This window comes from Blennius ocellaris (genome assembly GCF_963422515.1).
Source record: "Blennius ocellaris genome assembly, chromosome: 1".
Classification (NCBI taxonomy): domain Eukaryota; kingdom Metazoa; phylum Chordata; class Actinopteri; order Blenniiformes; family Blenniidae; genus Blennius; species Blennius ocellaris.
This window is the reverse complement of record NC_137650.1, coordinates 37067505-37087046: the sequence shown is the minus strand read 5'-3', so window position 1 is coordinate 37087046 and position 19542 is coordinate 37067505. Positions and strand designations below refer to the sequence as shown.

At 52.9% G+C, this 19542-nt stretch overlaps 1 protein-coding gene across 1 annotated transcript in view; it reads right to left on the bottom strand.

Moving 5' to 3' along the window:
• The window catches only part of LOC308131652 (uncharacterized protein), a 49399-nt gene that overhangs the window by 17046 nt on the left and 12811 nt on the right, over window positions 1–19542 (bottom strand). Inside the window, exons 9-21 of the mRNA XM_080498468.1 lie at window positions 18865–18978; window positions 17549–17834; window positions 17056–17171; window positions 16850–16967; window positions 16680–16771; window positions 16429–16588; window positions 12856–12983; window positions 12133–12256; window positions 8369–8502; window positions 8217–8261; window positions 2709–2818; window positions 1403–1571; window positions 815–919 (exon numbers count right to left, since the gene is read on the bottom strand). Of these exons, the coding sequence (XP_080354594.1) occupies window positions 815–919; window positions 1403–1571; window positions 2709–2818; window positions 8217–8261; window positions 8369–8502; window positions 12133–12256; window positions 12856–12983; window positions 16429–16588; window positions 16680–16771; window positions 16850–16967; window positions 17056–17171; window positions 17549–17834; window positions 18865–18978 (1701 nt within the window). The remainder of the gene's footprint in view (window positions 1–814; window positions 920–1402; window positions 1572–2708; window positions 2819–8216; window positions 8262–8368; window positions 8503–12132; window positions 12257–12855; window positions 12984–16428; window positions 16589–16679; window positions 16772–16849; window positions 16968–17055; window positions 17172–17548; window positions 17835–18864; window positions 18979–19542) is intronic.

The following is a 19542-nucleotide window of genomic DNA, read 5'->3' as shown; positions in this document are numbered from 1 at the left end:
CAACCGGAGACTCGACGCCTCAAACAAGATTTCCTTTCCTTTCCTTAATCTTATAACGACTTCCCTTCAACCCGTCGTCATGGCTTCAGATGAACGAGGTCAAATGAACCAACTGAACCAGTTGTTTGGTCGTCAACAGGAAACAAACCGCTAAACCTCACAGCATCGGCCCAACTACTACAAACACCAAACGTTGGCAGAGAAGCTGACGCGTCAGGAAAAAGAGAAACTCTGTGAGGCAGAATCAAACCTCATTTTTAAATATGGAACGCTCCAAAAAACCATCTCAGCCTCACATGAACTATATTCTGATTTATTGTGGCTCATGGCGACGCCGTATTCTGGACTTTGGAGTTTTAGGGTTTTTTTTCATAATGAATGTGAAAAAAGTGTGGATGACAAACATACATTTTCCCTTTGAACCTATTAAAGCGTACCCTTTCCCTTTGAACCTATTAAGACGTACATTTTCCCTTTGAACCTATTAAAGCGTACCTTTTCCCTTTGAACCTATTAAAACATACATTTTCCCTTTGAACCTATTAAAGCGTACCTTTTCCCTTTGAACCTATTAAAACGTACCTTTTCCCTTTGAACCTATTAAAACGTACCTTTTCCCTTTGAACCTATTAAAGCGTACCCTTTCCCTTTGAACCTATTAAGACGTACATTTTCCCTTTGAACCTATTAAAGCGTACCTTTTCCCTTTGAACCTATTAAAACGTACATTTTCCCTTTGAACCTATTAAAACGTACCTTTTCCCTTTGAACCTATTAAAACGTACCTTTTCCCTTTGAACCTATTAAAACGTACCTTTTCCTTGAGGGAACTGAGTTTCTGCGTGAGACGTGTGACTTCTGCTTTCAGCTCGGCGCCTTGCTTCTCCGAGCCGCTGAACTTCCTGGAGGCGTCTTCCAGCTGAAAGCAGAGCAAAGGGACTGAGACGCTGCTGGTTCCACAGGAACCTTCCTAACAGCTGCTGGTTCCACAGGAAGCTTCCTAACAGCTGCTGGTTCCACAGGAACCTTCCTAACAGCTGCTGGTTCCACAGGAACCTTCCTAACAGCTGATGGTTCCACAGGAACCTTCCTAACAGCTGATGGTTCCACAGGGAACCTTCCTAACAGCTGCTGGTTCCACAGGAAGCTTCCTAACAGCTGCTGGTTCCACAGGAACCTTCCTAACAGCTGCTGGTTCCACAGGAAGCTTCCTAACAGCTGCTGGTTCCACAGGAACCTTCCTAACAGCTGCTGGTTCCACAGGAACCTTCCTAACAGCTGCTGGTTCCACAAGAACCTTCCTAACAGCTGCTGGTTCCACAGGAACCTTCCTAACAGCTGCTGGTTCCACAGGAAGCTTCCTAACAGCTGCTGGTTCCACAGGAACCTTCCTAACACTCACCGCCTGCTCGGCCTGGACCAGCTGGTCCCCCAGCTCCCTGTGCTGACGCTCCTTGTGGTCCAGGGAGTCCCTCAGGCTGTCCAGGAGCTCCAGCTTCTCACACGTCTGGGCCAGCGTGTTCTCCTTCTCCACCAGGGAACTCTGCAGGCCTTCCTGGGCCTCCGTCAGCCTGCAACATCGGATCAAAAGCAGTGTTGAGCTGGGACTCTACATCAGAGGTTTGCTTCACGGAGTCGCTGGAGAAGAAATCAGCCCCGACGACGTTCCTCACAACACCTCCAGAAAGCTTCCAGTGGTGTTCGGCTTCACTTTGCTTCAAGAACCCGTCAAAGGGACCGAAGGCTCTTCGTGTTTGGTTTATACCCAGAGAAGTGTACATATACAAAGAGTGAACACAATGTTTATGAATGTTGAAGGATGTAGATCATTGTTGAGGAAGAAGAGTCGTGGACCCTCGGTGCAGGCAGCAGAAGTTTCCTCAGGGGCCACACAGTGTTAGTGGGAGAGTCTGGGGCCTTTAATACACTGATGTTTACTGTACCTTTGTTCACTCTGGCTGAACGGGCTCTGGGATTTGTCTGTTTTGTTCATTTTTTCATTTCATTTTCATTCTATTATTTATTTCATTCATTTAAAACGATGCAACATTTCATATGAATGAAAAGGAGCAGAGAGAAGTCAAACCTCTCATCAACACAGAATCATTCACAGTCCAGTTCATTCACATGCAGCGTCTTTTTCCCAAAACATCAAACAGAAAATAAATCAATAATGTTGATCTGCTGCTCCGCAGTGTCGTGTTTCTGTAACACTGATCATTTAACACGTTTCTTAAACATCAATGGATTTAGAAGTTTTATTTTGACAATCAGACCGACTCCTTCATTCAGATGTATTTTTCCTTTACGGCCGACTGAAACCTGGGTTTTGTAAAAAACCTCAGTTCCTTTCAGTTCACATCTACTTTTCCTCTCTTGGAGAATCTGTTTTGCAATTTGTTGAGTAAAATGTCCAGATGAGCTTTAACGTGGTTTCTAGAAGGTTCTACTCCACTAGATCTTTCAATGTCAGTGTTTCTAGTCGTTAAATAAAGGACCAGTGTGTCTCTGGAACACGTCCACTAGACGCTAATCGAAGAAGAACTGGAGTCGTGTGTTTACAGGCGTTTCCCCACACGTCAATACAACAGCTCCGATATGGAACGATCAGTGAGCTATACAAATTGTGTGTTATGTTATACAAATGAATAAAAAAAGACTCCATCAAAGCACAAGTGGTCCAGGATGGCCTCCTGGCGGTGCCTCACCCTCGGAGCTGCTGGGTGAGGCTGCTCACCAGCAGCTGCTGCTTCTCTGCATCCCGGGCCTGCTGAGTCCTGGCGCTGGCCAGCTGGACCTGCAGCCTGTCCGTCTCGCTCTGCAGCAGGGAGGACAGAGTCAGTACAGGAAGGTCAACACGTCCCGAGGACAGAGTCAGTACAGGAAGGTCAACACGTCCCGAGGACAGAGTCAGTACAGGAAGGTCAACACGTCCCGAGGACAGAGTCAGTACAGGAAGGTCAACACGTCCCGAGGATAGTCAGTACAGGAAGGTCAACACGTCCCGAGGACAGAGTCAGTACAGGAAGGTCAACACGTCCCGAGGACAGAGTCAGTACAGGAAGGTCAACACGTCCCGAGGACAGAGTCAGTACAGGAAGGTCAACACGTCCCGAGGACAGAGTCAGTACAGGAAGGGTCAACACGTCCCGAGGACAGAGTCAGTACAGGAAGGTCAACACGTCCTGAGGACAGAGTCAGTACAGGAAGGTCAACACGTCCCGAGGACAGAGTCAGTACAGGAAGGTCAACACGTCCCGAGGACAGAGTCAGTACAGGAAGGTCAACACGTCCTGAGGACAGAGTCAGTACAGGAAGGTCAACACGTCCCGAGGACAGAGTCAGTACAGGAAGGTCAACACGTCCTGAGGACAGAGTCAGTTCAGGAAGGTCAACACGTCCCGAGGACAGAGTCAGTACAGGAAGGTCAACACGTCCCGAGGACAGAGTCAGTACAGGAAGGTCAACACGTCCCGAGGACAGAGTCAGTACAGGAAGGTCAACACGTCCTGAGGACAGAGTCAGTACAGGAAGGTCAACACGTCCTGAGGACAGAGTCAGTACAGGAAGGTCAACACGTCCCGAGGACAGAGTCAGTACAGGAAGGTCAACACGTCCTGAGGACAGAGTCAGTACAGGAAGATCAACACGTCCTGAGGACAGAGTCAGTACAGGAAGGTCAACACGTCCCGAGGACAGAGTCAGTACAGGAAGGTCAACACGTCCCGAGGACAGAGTCAGTACAGGAAGGTCAACACGTCCTGAGGACAGAGTCAGTACAGGAAGGTCAACACGTCCTGAGGACAGAGCCAGTACAGGAAGGGTCAACACGTCCTGAGGACAGAGCCAGTACAGGAAGGTCAACACGTCCTGAGGACAGAGTCAGTACAGGAAGGTCAACACGTCCTGAGGACAGAGTCAGTACAGGAAGGTCAACACGTCCTGAGGACAGAGCCAGTACAGGAAGGGTCAACACGTCCTGAGGACAGAGTCAGTACAGGAAGGTCAACACGTCCCGAGGACAGAGTCAGTACAGGAAGGTCAACACGTCCCGAGGACAGAGTCAGTACAGGAAGGGTCAACACGTCCTGAGGACAGAGTCAGTACAGGAAGGTCAACACGTCCTGAGGACAGAGTCAGTACAGGAAGGTCAACATGTCCCGAGGACAGAGTCAGTACAGGAAGGTCAACACGTCCCGAGGACAGAGTCAGTACAGGAAGGTCAACACGTCCCGAGGACAGAGTCATAACAGGAAGGTCAACACGTCCCGAGGACAGAGTCAGTACAGGAAGGTCAACACGTCCCGAGGACAGAGTCAGTACAGGAAGGTCAACACGTCCCGAGGACAGAGTCAGTACAGGAAGGTCAACACGTCCCGAGGACAGAGTCAGTACAGGAAGGTCAACACGTCCCGAGGACAGAGTCAGTACAGGAAGGTCAACACGTCCCGAGGACAGAGTCAGTACAGGAAGGTCAACAAGTCCCGAGGACAGAGTCAGTACAGGAAGGTCAACACGTCCCGAGGACAGAGTCAGTACAGGAAGATCAACACGTCCTGAGGACAGAGTCATAACAGGAAGGTCAACATGTCCCGAGGACAGAGTCAGTACAGGAAGGTCAACACGTCCCGAGGACAGAGTCAGTACAGGAAGGTCAACACGTCCTGAGGACAGAGTCAGTACAGGAAGGTCAACACGTCCCGAGGACAGAGTCAGTACAGGAAGGTCAACACGTCCCGAGGACAAAGTCAGTACAGGAAGATCAACACGTCCTGAGGACAGAGTCATAACAGGAAGGTCAACATGTCCCGAGGACAGAGTCATAACAGGAAGGTCAACACGTCCCGAGGACAGAGTCAGTACAGGAAGGTCAACACGTCCCGAGGACAGAGTCAGTACAGGAAGGTCAACACGTCCCGAGGACAGAGTCAGTACAGGAAGGTCAACAAGTCCCGAGGACAGAGTCAGTACAGGAAGGTCAACACGTCCCGAGGACAGAGTCAGTACAGGAAGGTCAACACGTCCCGAGGACAGAGTCAGTACAGGAAGGTCAACACGTCCTGAGGACAGAGTCAGTACAGGAAGGTCAACACGTCCCGAGGACAGAGTCAGTACAGGAAGGTCAACACGTCCCGAGGACAGAGTCAGTACAGGAAGGTCAACACGTCCCGAGGACAGAGTCAGTACAGGAAGGTCAACACGTCCCGAGGACAGAGTCAGTACAGGAAGGTCAACAAGTCCCGAGGACAGAGTCAGTACAGGAAGGTCAACACGTCCCGAGGACAGAGTCAGTACAGGAAGATCAACACGTCCTGAGGACAGAGTCATAACAGGAAGGTCAACATGTCCCGAGGACAGAGTCAGTACAGGAAGGTCAACACGTCCCGAGGACAGAGTCAGTACAGGAAGGTCAACACGTCCCGAGGACAGAGTCAGTACAGGAAGGTCAACACGTCCCGAGGACAGAGTCAGTACAGGAAGGTCAACACGTCCCGAGGACAGAGTCAGTACAGGAAGATCAACACGTCCTGAGGACAGAGTCATAACAGGAAGGTCAACATGTCCCGAGGACAGAGTCAGTACAGGAAGGTCAACACGTCCCGAGGACAGAGTCAGTACAGGAAGGTCAACACGTCCTGAGGACAGAGTCAGTACAGGAAGGTCAACACGTCCCGAGGACAGAGTCAGTACAGGAAGGTCAACACGTCCCGAGGATAGTCAGTACAGGAAGGTCAACACGTCCCGAGGACAGAGTCAGTACAGGAAGGTCAACACGTCCCGAGGACAGAGTCAGTACAGGAAGGTCAACACGTCCCGAGGACAGAGTCAGTACAGGAAGGTCAACACGTCCCGAGGACAGAGTCAGTACAGGAAGGTCAACAAGTCCCGAGGACAGAGTCAGTACAGGAAGGGTCAACACGTCCCGAGGACAGAGTCAGTACAGGAAGGTCAACACGTCCCGAGGACAGAGTCAGTACAGGAAGGTCAACACGTCCCGAGGACAGAGTCATACAGGAAGGTCAACACGTCCCGAGGACAGAGTCAGTACAGGAAGGTCAACACGTCCCGAGGACAGAGTCAGTACAGGAAGGTCAACACGTCCCGAGGACAGAGTCAGTACAGGAAGGTCAACACGTCCCGAGGACAGAGTCAGTACAGGAAGATCAACACGTCCTGAGGACAGAGTCATAACAGGAAGGTCAACATGTCCCGAGGACAGAGTCAGTACAGGAAGGTCAACACGTCCCGAGGACAGAGTCAGTACAGGAAGGTCAACACGTCCTGAGGACAGAGTCAGTACAGGAAGGTCAACACGTCCCGAGGACAGAGTCAGTACAGGAAGGTCAACACGTCCCGAGGACAGAGTCAGTACAGGAAGATCAACACGTCCTGAGGACAGAGTCAGTACAGGAAGATCAACACGTCCCGAGGACAGAGTCATAACAGGAAGGTCAACATGTCCCGAGGACAGAGTCAGTACAGGAAGGTCAACACGTCCCGAGGACAGAGTCAGTACAGGAAGGTCAACACGTCCTGAGGACAGAGTCAGTACAGGAAGGTCAACACGTCCCGAGGACAGAGTCAGTACAGGAAGGTCAACACGTCCCGAGGATAGTCAGTACAGGAAGGTCAACACGTCCCGAGGACAGAGTCAGTACAGGAAGGTCAACACGTCCTGAGGACAGAGTCAGTACAGGAAGGTCAACACGTCCCGAGGACAGAGTCAGTACAGGAAGGTCAACATGTCCCGAGGACAGAGTCAGTACAGGAAGGTCAACACGTCCTGAGGACAGAGTCAGTACAGGAAGGTCAACACGTCCCGAGGACAGAGTCAGTACAGGAAGGTCAACACGTCCTGAGGACAGAGTCAGTACAGGAAGGTCAACACGTCCCGAGGACAGAGTCAGTACAGGAAGGTCAACATGTCCCGAGGACAGAGTCAGTACAGGAAGGTCAACACGTCCTGAGGACAGAGTCAGTACAGGAAGGTCAACACGTCCCGAGGACAGAGTCAGTACAGGAAGGTCAACACGTCCTGAGGACAGAGTCAGTACAGGAAGGTCAACACGTCCTGAGGACAGAGTCAGTACAGGAAGATCAACACGTCCTGAGGACAGAGTCAGTACAGGAAGGTCAACACGTCCCGAGGACAGAGTCAGTACAGGAAGATCAACACGTCCCGAGGACAGAGTCAGTACAGGAAGGTCAACACGTCCTGAGGACAGAGTCAGTACAGGAAGGTCAACACGTCCCGAGGACAGAGTCAGTACAGGAAGGTCAACACGTCCTGAGGACAGAGTCAGTACAGGAAGGTCAACATGTCCTGAGGACAGAGTCAGTACAGGAAGGTCAACACGTCCTGAGGACAGAGTCAGTACAGGAAGGTCAACACGTCCTGAGGACAGAGTCAGTACAGGAAGATCAACACGTCCTGAGGACAGAGTCAGTACAGGAAGGTCAACACGTCCTGAGGACAGAGTCAGTACAGGAAGGTCAACACGTCCTGAGGACAGAGTCAGTACAGGAAGATCAACACGTCCTGAGGACAGAGTCAGTACAGGAAGGTCAACACGTCCCGAGGACAGAGTCAGTACAGGAAGATCAACACGTCCTGAGGACAGAGTCAGTACAGGAAGGTCAACACGTCCTGAGGACAGAGTCAGTACAGGAAGGTCAACACGTCCTGAGGACAGAGTCAGTACAGGAAGGTCAACACGTCCCGAGGACAGAGTCAGTACAGGAAGGTCAACACGTCCTGAGGACAGAGTCAGTACAGGAAGGTCAACATGTCCTGAGGACAGAGTCAGTACAGGAAGGTCAACACGTCCTGAGGACAGAGTCAGTACAGGAAGGTCAACACGTCCTGAGGACAGAGTCAGTACAGGAAGGTTTCCCTGTCAGCAGGACTGTGAGGACAGAAACCACAGCTTCTTCTTTCACGTGCAGCTGGTGGGGTTGGAATGTGCAGGTGTGGGTTAACAGAGCACAGCACACTGTTAGCCGGCACCACCAGAGGGCTTCTCCAGTGCACACACACACACACACACACACACACACACACACACACACACACACACACACACACACACACACACACACACACACACACACACACACACACACACACACACACACACACACACACACACACACACACACACACACACACACACACACACACACACACACACACACACCTGGGCGACCCAACACACCTGAGAGCCCCAACATGGCCGCTCATCTTCTACATCAAAGGCCACCTGTGTTAGAGGGGTTGGTTACAAGTCCTTGGGAGGCGGAGGAACATGCACTTCACTGCTTTCTCTCACTTGCTCATCGGTACGTCGGTTGCGGCGCGGCGCCTTACCTGCAGGGCCTCTATGCGGGTCTGCAGCTGCACCCGGTCCTCCAGGTCTTGGCAGCGCTCCTCCAGGCTCAGGATCTGCTCCTGCAGCTGGTTCCTCTCCAGCTCCAGCTCCTCCACCAGGGACCGCAGCCCGTCTGCAAACCGCAGGGGGGCGAGTAAGGACTGGCAAGGCCGCGTCACGCGAGCAAGACAAGGTCAGCCACGATCAGAAGCTTGACCGAGAAGTGGGAATCAAAGCAACTCGTCACGTTGATTCTTCAATTAGTTCCAAAGTGTACATTTATCCAAGAGGGTTTTAGTGTCGTCAACAGATTCCTACTAGCAAACCTCCGGTGTCGTTAAACCTTCATCATGTGGTGGAACCTGGAGTCACGAAGTCTTACTGAGCTTCTTACTGATTTGTGCTGAGGAGCCCAGAAACCCGTCAATCAATCAGCCAGTCACAATGGAAGCACGTTCAACTACTTCTACCTTTTCCACTAATGCTAATTCATACATTAACTAGGGGTTTAATGGTTTATAGACAGTTATAGACATTTATAGACATTTCCTCTAAAGCTAGTTCTCACGTGAAGCTTCTGATCGATGTGATTGTTCTGAACGTCGACACCAAACCACCAAACCAGCAGCTAAACTCATGTACAAGCATTAAGAACAACATCAGCAGTGACGAGATCTAAACCCAGATTCAGTGATTGTGAAGCAGCAAAATGCTTCGTGTGACTTCAGAGTGAACCGGTGATGACCTCCGTCATGTGACCTCCGTCATGTGACCTCCGTCATGTGCGGCTCGGGGCCACGAACAACGGAGGGAAACATCGCAAGTCAGAAGAAACTCTAGCGACAGGATGCAAAGACTTCTCCAGCATCCATACAGAATATTTACTGGGTCGTTGTTAAGTACGTCTCCAAGGGTCAAGTTTCAAAATAAAACCAAAAAATACACCAACCGACGGAAAACTTTCCATTTAATGACTTCAACTGATCTCTGCTGTATTTTTTGGTTTAAAGCAGCAGGAAACAAGACGACGGGAGAGGATGAAAGGATGAAAGGATGAGAGGATGAGAGGATGAGAGGATGAGAGGAAATGAGGGAGAAGGAAGGAGGCGATCATGCAGTTGGTGGAGAAATCAAAACAAAACTTACCTCTGAGGAGCGTCTGGTCAAAATACATCTGGAACATTTCACTTCAGAGCATTCAGGGGACCAATCCCCACAAACACCAACCAGGTTAACCAGGTTAACCAGGTTAACCAGGTCAACCGGCTCAACCGGCTCAACCAGCTCAACCAGGTTAACCAGGTCAACCGGCTCAACCAGGTCAACCAGCTCAGCCGGTTCAACCGGTTCAACCAGCTCAACCAGTTAAACCGGCTCAACCAGTTCAACTGGCTCAACCAGCTCAACCAGGTCAACCGGTTCAACCAGGTCAACCGGCTCAACCAGCTCAACCAGTTCAACCAGCTCAACTAGTTCAACTAGTTCGACCAGGTTAACCAGGTCAACCAGCTCAACCAGTTCAACTGGCTCAACCAGGTCAACCGGCTCAACCAGCTCAACTAGTTCAACCAGCTCAACTAGTTCAACTAGTTCAACCAGGACAACCAGCTCAACCAGCTTAACCAGCTCAACCAGGTCAACCAGCTCAACTAGTTCAACCAGGACAACCAGCTCAACCAGCTTAACCAGCTCAACCAGGTCAACCAGGTCAACCAGCTCAACCAGCTTAACCAGCTCAACCAGGTCAACCAGGTCAACCAGCATGCACGAGTCCAGACAGAAGTGATGGATGTGATGAGCCTCAGAGGAAAGAGTCTTTATCTACTGGGATTGTGTCAATTGAACCAGAAATGGTGTTGGGTTTGTACCATCAATCCAGACTAACTGGTCGTCAGACTAACTGGTGGTCAGACTAGCTGGTGGTGGTCAGACTAACTGGTGGTCAGACTAACTGGTGGTCAGACTAACTGGTCGTCAGACTAGCTGGTGGTCAGACTAACTGGTCGTCAGACTAACTGGCGGTCAGACTAACTGGTCGTCAGACTAACTGGCCGTCAGACTAACTGGCCGTCAGACTAACTGGCCGTCAGACTAACTGGCGGTCAGACTAACTGGTGGTCAGACTAACTGGTGGTCAGACTAACTGGCGGTCAGACTAACTGGCCGTCAGACTAACTGGCGGTCAGACTAGCTGGTGGTCAGACTAGCTGGTGGTCAGACTAACTGGTGGTCAGACTAACTGGTCGTCAGACTAACTGGTGGTCAGACTAACTGGTCGTCAGACTAACTGGTCGTCAGACTAGCTGGTGGTCAGACTAACTGGTCGTCAGACTAACTGGTGGTCAGACTAACTGGTGGTCAGACTAGCTGGTGGTCAGACTAACTGGCCGTCAGGCTAACTGGTCGTCAGACTAACTGGTGGTCAGACTAACTGGTGGTCAGACTAACTGGCCGTCAGGCTAACTGGTCGTCAGACTAACTGGTCGTCAGACTAGCTGGTGGTCAGACTAACTGGTCGTCAGACTAACTGGTGGTCAGACTAGCTGGTGGTCAGACTAACTGGTGGTCAGACTAACTGGCCGTCAGACTAACTGGCCGTCAGACTAACTGGTCGTCAGACTAGCTGGTGGTCAGACTAACTGGTCGTCAGACTAGCTGGTGGTCAGACTAGCTGGTGGTCAGACTAACTGGTGGTCAGACTAACTGGTCGTCAGACTAACTGGTGGTCAGACTAACTGGTCGTCAGACTAACTGGTCGTCAGACTAGCTGGTGGTCAGACTAACTGGTCGTCAGACTAACTGGTGGTCAGACTAACTGGTGGTCAGACTAACTGGTCGTCAGACTAGCTGGTGGTCAGACTAACTGGTCGTCAGACTAACTGGTCGTCAGACTAGCTGGTGGTCAGACTAACTGGTCGTCAGACTAACTGGTGGTCAGACTAACTGGTCGTCAGACTAACTGGTGGTCAGACTAACTGGTCGTCAGACTAACTGGTCGTCAGACTAGCTGGTGGTCAGACTAACTGGTCGTCAGACTAGCTGGTGGTCAGACTAACTGGTGGTCAGACTAACTGGTCGTCAGACTAACTGGTGGTCAGACTAACTGGTCGTCAGACTAACTGGTCGTCAGACTAGCTGGTGGTCAGGCTAACTGGTCGTCAGACTAACTGGTGGTCAGACTAACTGGTGGTCAGACTAACTGGCGGTCAGACTAACTGGCCGTCAGGCTAACTGGTCGTCAGACTAACTGGTCGTCAGACTAACTGGCGGTCAGACTAACTGGCGGTCAGACTAACTGGTGGTCAGACTAACTGGTGGTCAGACTAACTGGTGGTCAGACTAACTGGTGGTCAGACTAACTGGTCGTCAGACTAACTGGCGGTCAGACTAACTGGTGGTCAGACTAACTGGTGGTCAGACTAACTGGTGGTCAGACTAACTGGCGGTCAGACTAACTGGTCGTCAGACTAACTGGCGGTCAGACTAACTGGTCGTCAGACTAACTGGTGGTCAGACTAACTGGTGGTCAGACTAACTGGTGGTCAGACTAACTGGCGGTCAGACTAACTGGTGGTCAGACTAACTGGTGGTCAGACTAACTGGTGGTCAGACGGGGAACCAAAGAGACTGAACCATCAACAGCCACAATCCGACACATGAGCAACATAAAGTTGGTGAGTGACGGTGAAACAACCAGCGGCCCCCCAAGGGGATGTGGATGACAGAGTGCATGCCGGCAGGAAGTGCCCAGCGGGTGTCACACCTGTATCGGGGGCACTGTGCTCGGGCCACCAACCTCCCATGTTCTCGCCCTCCATCGGGGTGGTGCTCTCCGAGGCGCTCCGCGGGTCCTGGAAGGACGTCTGGCCGTCCAACGCAAAGTCCTCCTGCCAGCAGACCAACACACTTCCTGAATGTCAGACATTCCCTGAAGAAACACTCAACTCAAACATGACTCAGCAGTTTGCTGCCCAGCAAAGGACCTCAAACCAAAGGTTCCTCAACCGACACGACGTCAGCAACTCTTCAGAGAAGAAAACTGCTGATGGAGGAAGAGAGTTCCTCCTGCTCCTCAGTCTTTAAAGTCAAAGTTGTTCTGCTGAGATTCTGGAGGTTCTCTCTGCGGTTCTGGACCCAGGAGACACACCTGGAACCTCCAGCAGCCTGAACTCAGGCGGTGTTAAGACGAGTCTTCTCCACCCAGCAGGGGGGCTGACGTGGTACAAGATGGAGTCGCTCCTTCAGTCTTTGTCTTTTCCCTGGAACCTGTCCTCTTGGTCCCGGCCGTTCTGATCAGACCACAGCCGTTTGTCTGTTGAACACGTCCAACACCGACCGACCGTCGGTCCAGACGCCGTCACTTCGGGGGAGAAACGTGAGCAAAGAGCCGAGGAGGTTTCCAGATGTTTCCAGATGTTTCCACATGAACCACACCTCCCCCAGCTCTGACGACACAAGCTGCTGACGGAAACGTGTTCAGACGTACCTGCAGGCTTCGCCGGGCCGGAGATCCCAGCTTCTTGGTTCTGTGCCGCCCAGAACCCCGAGCTCCGGCCAGCTCCTCCTCCTCCTCCTCCTGCTCCTCCTCCAGCTCCTGCTGCCGAGTGGCCAGCGCTGGATCGGAGCAGCCAGGAAAGAACCAGTCATCCTCTATCAGTTTTGTGCCACAGGGAAAGGGGGAGTTTGGACTGAGGATGGATGGATGGATGGAGGTGGACGAGAGAGAGAGAGGAGGGGTGGAGGACAGGGGGAGGACAGGAGGAGGAGAGGAGGAGGACAGGAGGAGGACAGGAGGAGGAGACAGACTGCAGGACAGAACGGAGGGATTGAAGGATGAAGGGATGGAGAGTGACACAACTCTAGCAGGGAAGAACTTGTTTGTTTACAGAAGGTGTCTGATCCCAGGAAACACGTCAACAAGCAACACTGAGGTCGGCGCCATGCGCCATACACGCCATACACACCATACACGCCATACACACCTTGCTCACCATACACACCTTGCTCACCATACACACCATACACACCATACACGCCATACACACCTTGCTCACCATACACACCATACACACCATACACACCTTGCTCACCATACACACCATACACACCTTGCTCACCATACACACCATACACACCTTGCTCACCATACACACCATACACACCATACACGCCCAGCCTACTGCAGAGGAAGCGGCTCCACCTTCAGCTTCTATCCCAGCTGGAGCCACTTTCAGTGCAGTGTGTCTCCACTAGGGGGGGTCAGGGGGTTATTTTGGGAAACTCTGGGCTGTAGCAGATGGGGGGGGGGGGGGGTCATCTGCAGAGCTTTTCATTCAGCAGCAGAGGGTGCAAGCAGGGGGGGGGGGGGAGCGTCCAATCGGTTAGAACAAATGTTCCCATCTGTTTTGTGACAACAGGCTGATTTTGGCGGGGGGGCAGGGGGGGTTGGGGGCGGGGGATGAGAGGAGATGGAGGTCAGGGTGTTAAGCAGGGGTCAGCAGGGGTCAGCAGGGGTCAAGCTTAAGCAAGACGGTCTGTTTGTATCATGATGCTATTTTAACATGACGTCATTGAAGAGGACACCTGGACAGAGACGCCCCCCTGCCTTTATGACGCCTCCCTGCCTTTATGACGCCCCCCTGCCTTTATGACGCCCCCCTGCCTTTATGACACCCCCCCCTGCCTTTATGATCCCCCCTGCCTTTATGACGCCCCCCCCCTGCCTTTATGACGCCCCCCTGCCTTTATGACGCCTCCCTGCCTTTATGATCCCCCCTGCCTTTATGACGCCTCCCTGCCTTTATGACGTCCCCTGCCTTTATGACGTCCCCTGCCTTTATGACGCCTCCCTGCCTTTATGACGCCTCCCTGCCTTTATGACGCCTCCCTGCCTTTATGACGCCTCCCTGCCTTTATGACGTCCCCTCTGCCTTTATGACGCCTCCCTGCCTTTATGACGGCCCCTGCCTTTATGACGGCCCCTGCCTTTATGACGCCTCCCTGCCTTTATGACGCCTCCCTGCCTTTATGACGTCCCCTCTGCCTTTATGACGCCTCCCTGCCTTTATGACGTCCCCTCTGCCTTTATGACGCCTCCCTGCCTTTATGACGTCCCCTCTGCCTTTATGACGCCCCCTGCCTTTATGACGTCCCCCTGCCTTTATGACGCCTCCCTGCCTTTATGACGCCTCCCTGCCTTTATGACGTCCCCTCTGCCTTTATGACGCCCCCTTCCTTTATGACGCCCCCTGCCTTTATGACGCCCCCTGCCTTTATGATGTCCCCTGCCTTTAGGACGCCCCCTGCCTTTATGATGGCCCCTGCCTTTATGACGTCCCCTCTGCTTTTATGACACCCTCTGCCTTTATGACGGCCCCTGCCTTTATGATGTCCCCTGCCTTTATGACACCCCCTGCCTTTATGATGGCCCCTGCCTTTATGACGACTCCCTGCCTTTATGACGTCCCCTCTGCCTTTATGACGCCCCCTGCCTTTATGATGTCCCCTGCCTTTATGACGCCCCCTGCCTTTATGACGCCTCCCTGCCTTTATGACGGCCCCTTCCTTTATGACGCCCCCTGCCTTTATGACACCCCCTGCCTTTATGACGCCCCCTGCCTTTATGATGTCCCCTGCCTTTATGATGTCCCCTGCCTTTATGACGCCCCCTGCCTTTATGACGCCTCCCTGCCTTTATGACACCCCCTGCCTTTATGACACCCCCTGCCTTTATGACGGCCCCTGCCTTTATGATGCCTGCTGTTCCTCCTGCTGTTGCTCCAGTGTGACGTCAGAGACAGAAACATCTGGAGTCAGATGAATCCCAGACGTTAGTGGTTTGCCAGCTGTTAGTGCACATCTGTTCTTCCTCACAAGGAAAAGTGTCGCTCCGGCGGGAACAGAAGAAGAGGAAGTGGTAACAAAACCAAAAAAGCCAGAGGACCGACAAGAGAGGGAAAGAGGAGGAGAGAGAGGATGTCAGACTGGGGGGGGGGGCAGCTCCTCGCTGCACTGCCGGCCGCTGCCCAGCAGGGGGCGAAGACGGGGGGAAGCTGCAGGCAGTGCAGCGAAGCAGAGCTGCACCGGGGCGCTGCGGCGAGCCTGCATGCACAAAACTGATGGGAAACCGTTCTGAGTGGCTGCTCCCATCCCTGGAGCCCTGGAGGGGGGGGCCGGGGGGCCGGGGTGGGGGGGGGCCACGAGGTGGGAGGCAGGCAGCACCCAGTAAACCAAATCTCAATGAGGACGGGGGACGGGGACGGGGACGGGGGACAAAGAATAAGACAAGGAAAGTGATGTTGAGTGGCACAACAGAGAAACAGTGAAACAAGGTGAGCCACCAGGGGGCGCTCATGTTCCTCATCAGAGCTTCTTCTCCTCCACCTCTTTCTGATTAACGTCTACTTTTCCCTTTATGCTTCAACTTTGGATTTATTCTGAGGACAAAGGATCATTGGTGCAGAATTAAAACTCAATGTTTTATTAAAGTGTCCCTCTGAAGTCACACTTGAGTTTCCTAAAAGTATTTTGTGATAAAGTAACACTTCCTGATGCAAGTTTCAATGTAAGTCTTAGATTTTGTTTTATTTTATTTAGAAAATAAAGAACGATGATTCTCAACCAGGCCATGAAAATCAGGGTTGTCGTTTCCAGGTCATGTTATGTTAAACGAGTTCTTATATTTCAGAAACAAGCATAAAGGTAATATTCCATATGGTTTGTTCTCACAGTAATTATTATTCAAGAGGGGAATATGACTAATTTCTCAGACTGCCCCCCCCCCCCCCCCATCCCCCCCCCCCCCCAATGTTATTTTAGCACTAAAATTCAACTCTAAATTCTGAAAGGTGCTCGTCTATGAAAACACACTGATTTACAATTCTATTGTTATATTCCTGATTTCAGTCAGTCTGAATGTTTGGATCTCAGCCCCCCCCCCCACCCCCCCCAGACCCCCCCCCCCCCCCCCCCCCCCCAGTGAACAGCTTCCTGTTGTGAGCAGATCAGGTGTAGATGGACAATGAGGACAGTCTGTCTCGTCCTCCGTCCCAGCGCTCACCCTCTCGCTCCTCCTCCATGTGTCCGATGCGCAGCGCCATGCCGGCCTTCTCCTCCCGGTCCCGGTCCGGGTCCCGGTCCCGGTCCCGGGCCTCGGCCACCATCTCCTGCCACTCCAGCACTTGGCTCTGGGTGTCGTCTGTGCTGCCCGACTCGCTGGCCTGAGGAGGAGGAGGAGGAGGAGGAGGAGGAGACACTCAGACATGGCCGCCAGGAGGAGGTGAGGCTGGCCCCGCCCCCGGCCCCGCCCACCTGGGAGGCGGCCCTCTTGGTGAACTGCTCCAGGTCGGCCTGCAGCGCCCTCTGCTGCTCCTCGTACACCACCAGCTTGGCCTCCAGCATTCCTGAAACATTCCCGCGTCAATGAAGGCGTCAGGTCCAGATGTGTGCAGATGTTTCACAGCTCTGACGGCATCAAAGACCGTTTTTTGCTTGCAGCTCCTCGTATCGCTCGACTTTCCAGAGGTTCTCCTCGCGCTCCTCCTCCAGCGCCGTGACTCGACTCCGCAGGGCGGTGAGGTCGGGTGGAGCACCTCCGGCCTGACGGAGGCAGAACCAGCAGTGAGTGGATCCAGCCGGAACCCGACGGAGACCCAAACAGTGGACTGGTTGTGGAGGAACGCCTCACCTGGCTTTTCTTCAGCTCCTCCTCCAGCTGACGGATCCGGGTCTTGGACCAGGCTTTCATCTTTAAGAATTTGGCCTCCGACCGACCGGCTTCCTCGCCTTTCATCTTTACTTGAGCTGCAAAAAAGACGAGTCGATGAAACTGAACCAATCACGAGTGAGAAACTGACTCAGCAACACTGTCGCTTTGTTGTTTGATTACAAAATGGTAAAGATTCCATTGAAAGGAGCCTCGATGCCATACAACAGGCCCAACGAGAGCCGAGTTTAAAAAACAACTGATATTTCCTACAAGAAGCACCAAAGAAGTTTTTCTTTATGGAGCAGTGAAGTAGGTCAATATTCTCAAAGAAGCAACCAGTGAATAAAAGGCTTTGATCTCTGTGCTTTGTACAACATGAAATAAGAAAGTGAGAAATAAACACTTTGGCTGTGAAACACAAGCCGACTCATCCATTCCTTCAGAATTGGAAGAAAAGTGTGAAAGAGCCGACCTTGCAGTTGGGCGACCTTCAGCGCGGCGGCGGGACCATCAGGCGGGTTCCTGCTGCCCGGGTCCGGCTCTGCCGCAGAGCTCCTCAGCGCCTCCAGCTGGTCCCGGAGGTCCAGCCGGCTCTGCTCCATCAGGGCCCGGTGCTGCTCGCCGAGGCGCTCCACCTCCGCCTGCTGCTTCTCCATCAGGTCGCGGAGCTGCGCCCGCATCACGTGCTTCTCCGCCTCCATCTTGGACTCCAGGCTCTCGCGCTCCACCTGCAGCCGCCGCAGCCGCTCCGCTAGCTCCTGGTGGCGGCGGAGGGTTTAGCGTGCTCATGTGAACCAGAAGCCTCCGGTCATGAGAGCCACACGGTTCAGGTTCCTCTGGTGAGGAAGAACCCTGAGAGCCACACGGTTCAGGTTCCTCTGGTGAGGAAGAACCCTGAGAGCCACACGGTTCAGGTTCCTCTGGTGAGGAAGAACCCTGAGAGCCACACGGTTCAGGTTCCTCTGGTGAGGAAGAACCATGAGAGCCACACGGTTCAGGTTCCTCTGGTGAGGAAGAACCCTGAGAGCCACACGGTTCAGGTTCCTCTGGTGAGGAACCTGAACCCTGAGAGCCACACGGTTCAGGTTCCTCTGGTGAGGAAGAACCCTGAGAGCCACACGGTTCAGGTTCCTCTGGTGAGGAAGAACCCTGAGAGCCACACGGTTCAGGTTCCACCCTGAAGCTCCGGAGAGGAACTCAGACTGAAGACATGGACCAGATGGACACCAGGTCACAGGAGAACTGGGTCCTGCTGAGACCTCTGGAGGGCCTGGGAGGTCCTCCAGAGGTCTCCACCAGGGACACCTTGTTCAGGACCAGGACCTTCGTGTGACTGGAGGCTGAACTCTCCGGCAGTGACGGAACCGACAGGAGCAGCTAGAATCTACTGAATGATTCTACCGACATACGTCCCTTTAAGGAACATTCAGTCATGGAGCTGGTTGTGGGTTTTTTCTCTACACTTCCTGTAACGGGCCACCAGGGGCCACCAGAGGCCCCCAGAGGCCACCAGGGGCCTCCAGAGTCCACCAGAGGTCCCAGAGGCCACCAGGGGCCACCAGAGGCCACCAGAGGCCCCCAGAGGCCACCAGAGGCCTCCAGAGTCCACCAGAGGTCCCAGAGGCCACCAGGGGCCTCCAGAGTCCACCAGAGGTCCCAGAGGCCACCAGGGGCCACCAGGGGCCACCAGAGGTAACCAGAGGCCACCAGAGGTAACCAGAGGCCTCAAGAGGCCACTGGAGGCCTCTGTAAACAGAATAGGATCCAAGGTCCAGGACGTGGTCTGACCTGGATCTGCTGGTCCCGGCCGTCCAGCTCCCCCTGCAGGACATCGATGACCTGGGCCTTACCCCCCAGAACCTCCTCCTTCTCATGGAGCTTCTGCTTCAGGACCTTCAGGAGCTGAAACCAGGAGCAAGACCTCGTGTCACAGACTGTCCCCCTGAAACAAGACTGTGTTAGTCTGTAGAGGACTGTCTGTAGACGACTGTCTGTATGAGTCTGTCTGTAGACGACTGTCTGTAGAGGACTGTCTGTATGAGTCTGTCTGTAGACGACTGTCTGTAGAGGACTGTCTGTATGAGTCTGTCTGTAGAGGACTGTCTGTATGAGTCTGTCTGTAGGAGACTGTCTGAGTCTGTCTGTAGACGACTGTCTGTAGAAGACTGTCTGTATGAGTCTGTCTGTAGACGACTGTCAGTAGAGGACTGTCTGTATGAGTCTGTCTGTAGGAGACTGTCTGTAGAAGACTGTCTGTAGGAGACTGTCTGTAGACGACTGTCTGTAGGAGACTGTCTGTAGGAGACTGTCTGTAGGAGTCTGTCTGTAGGAGACTGTCTGTAGACGACTGTCTGTAGAGGACTGTCTGTATGAGTCTGTCTGTAGACAACTGTCTGTATGAGTCTGTCTGTAGGAGACTGTCTGTAGGAGACTGTCTGTAGAGGACTGTCTGTATGAGTCTGTCTG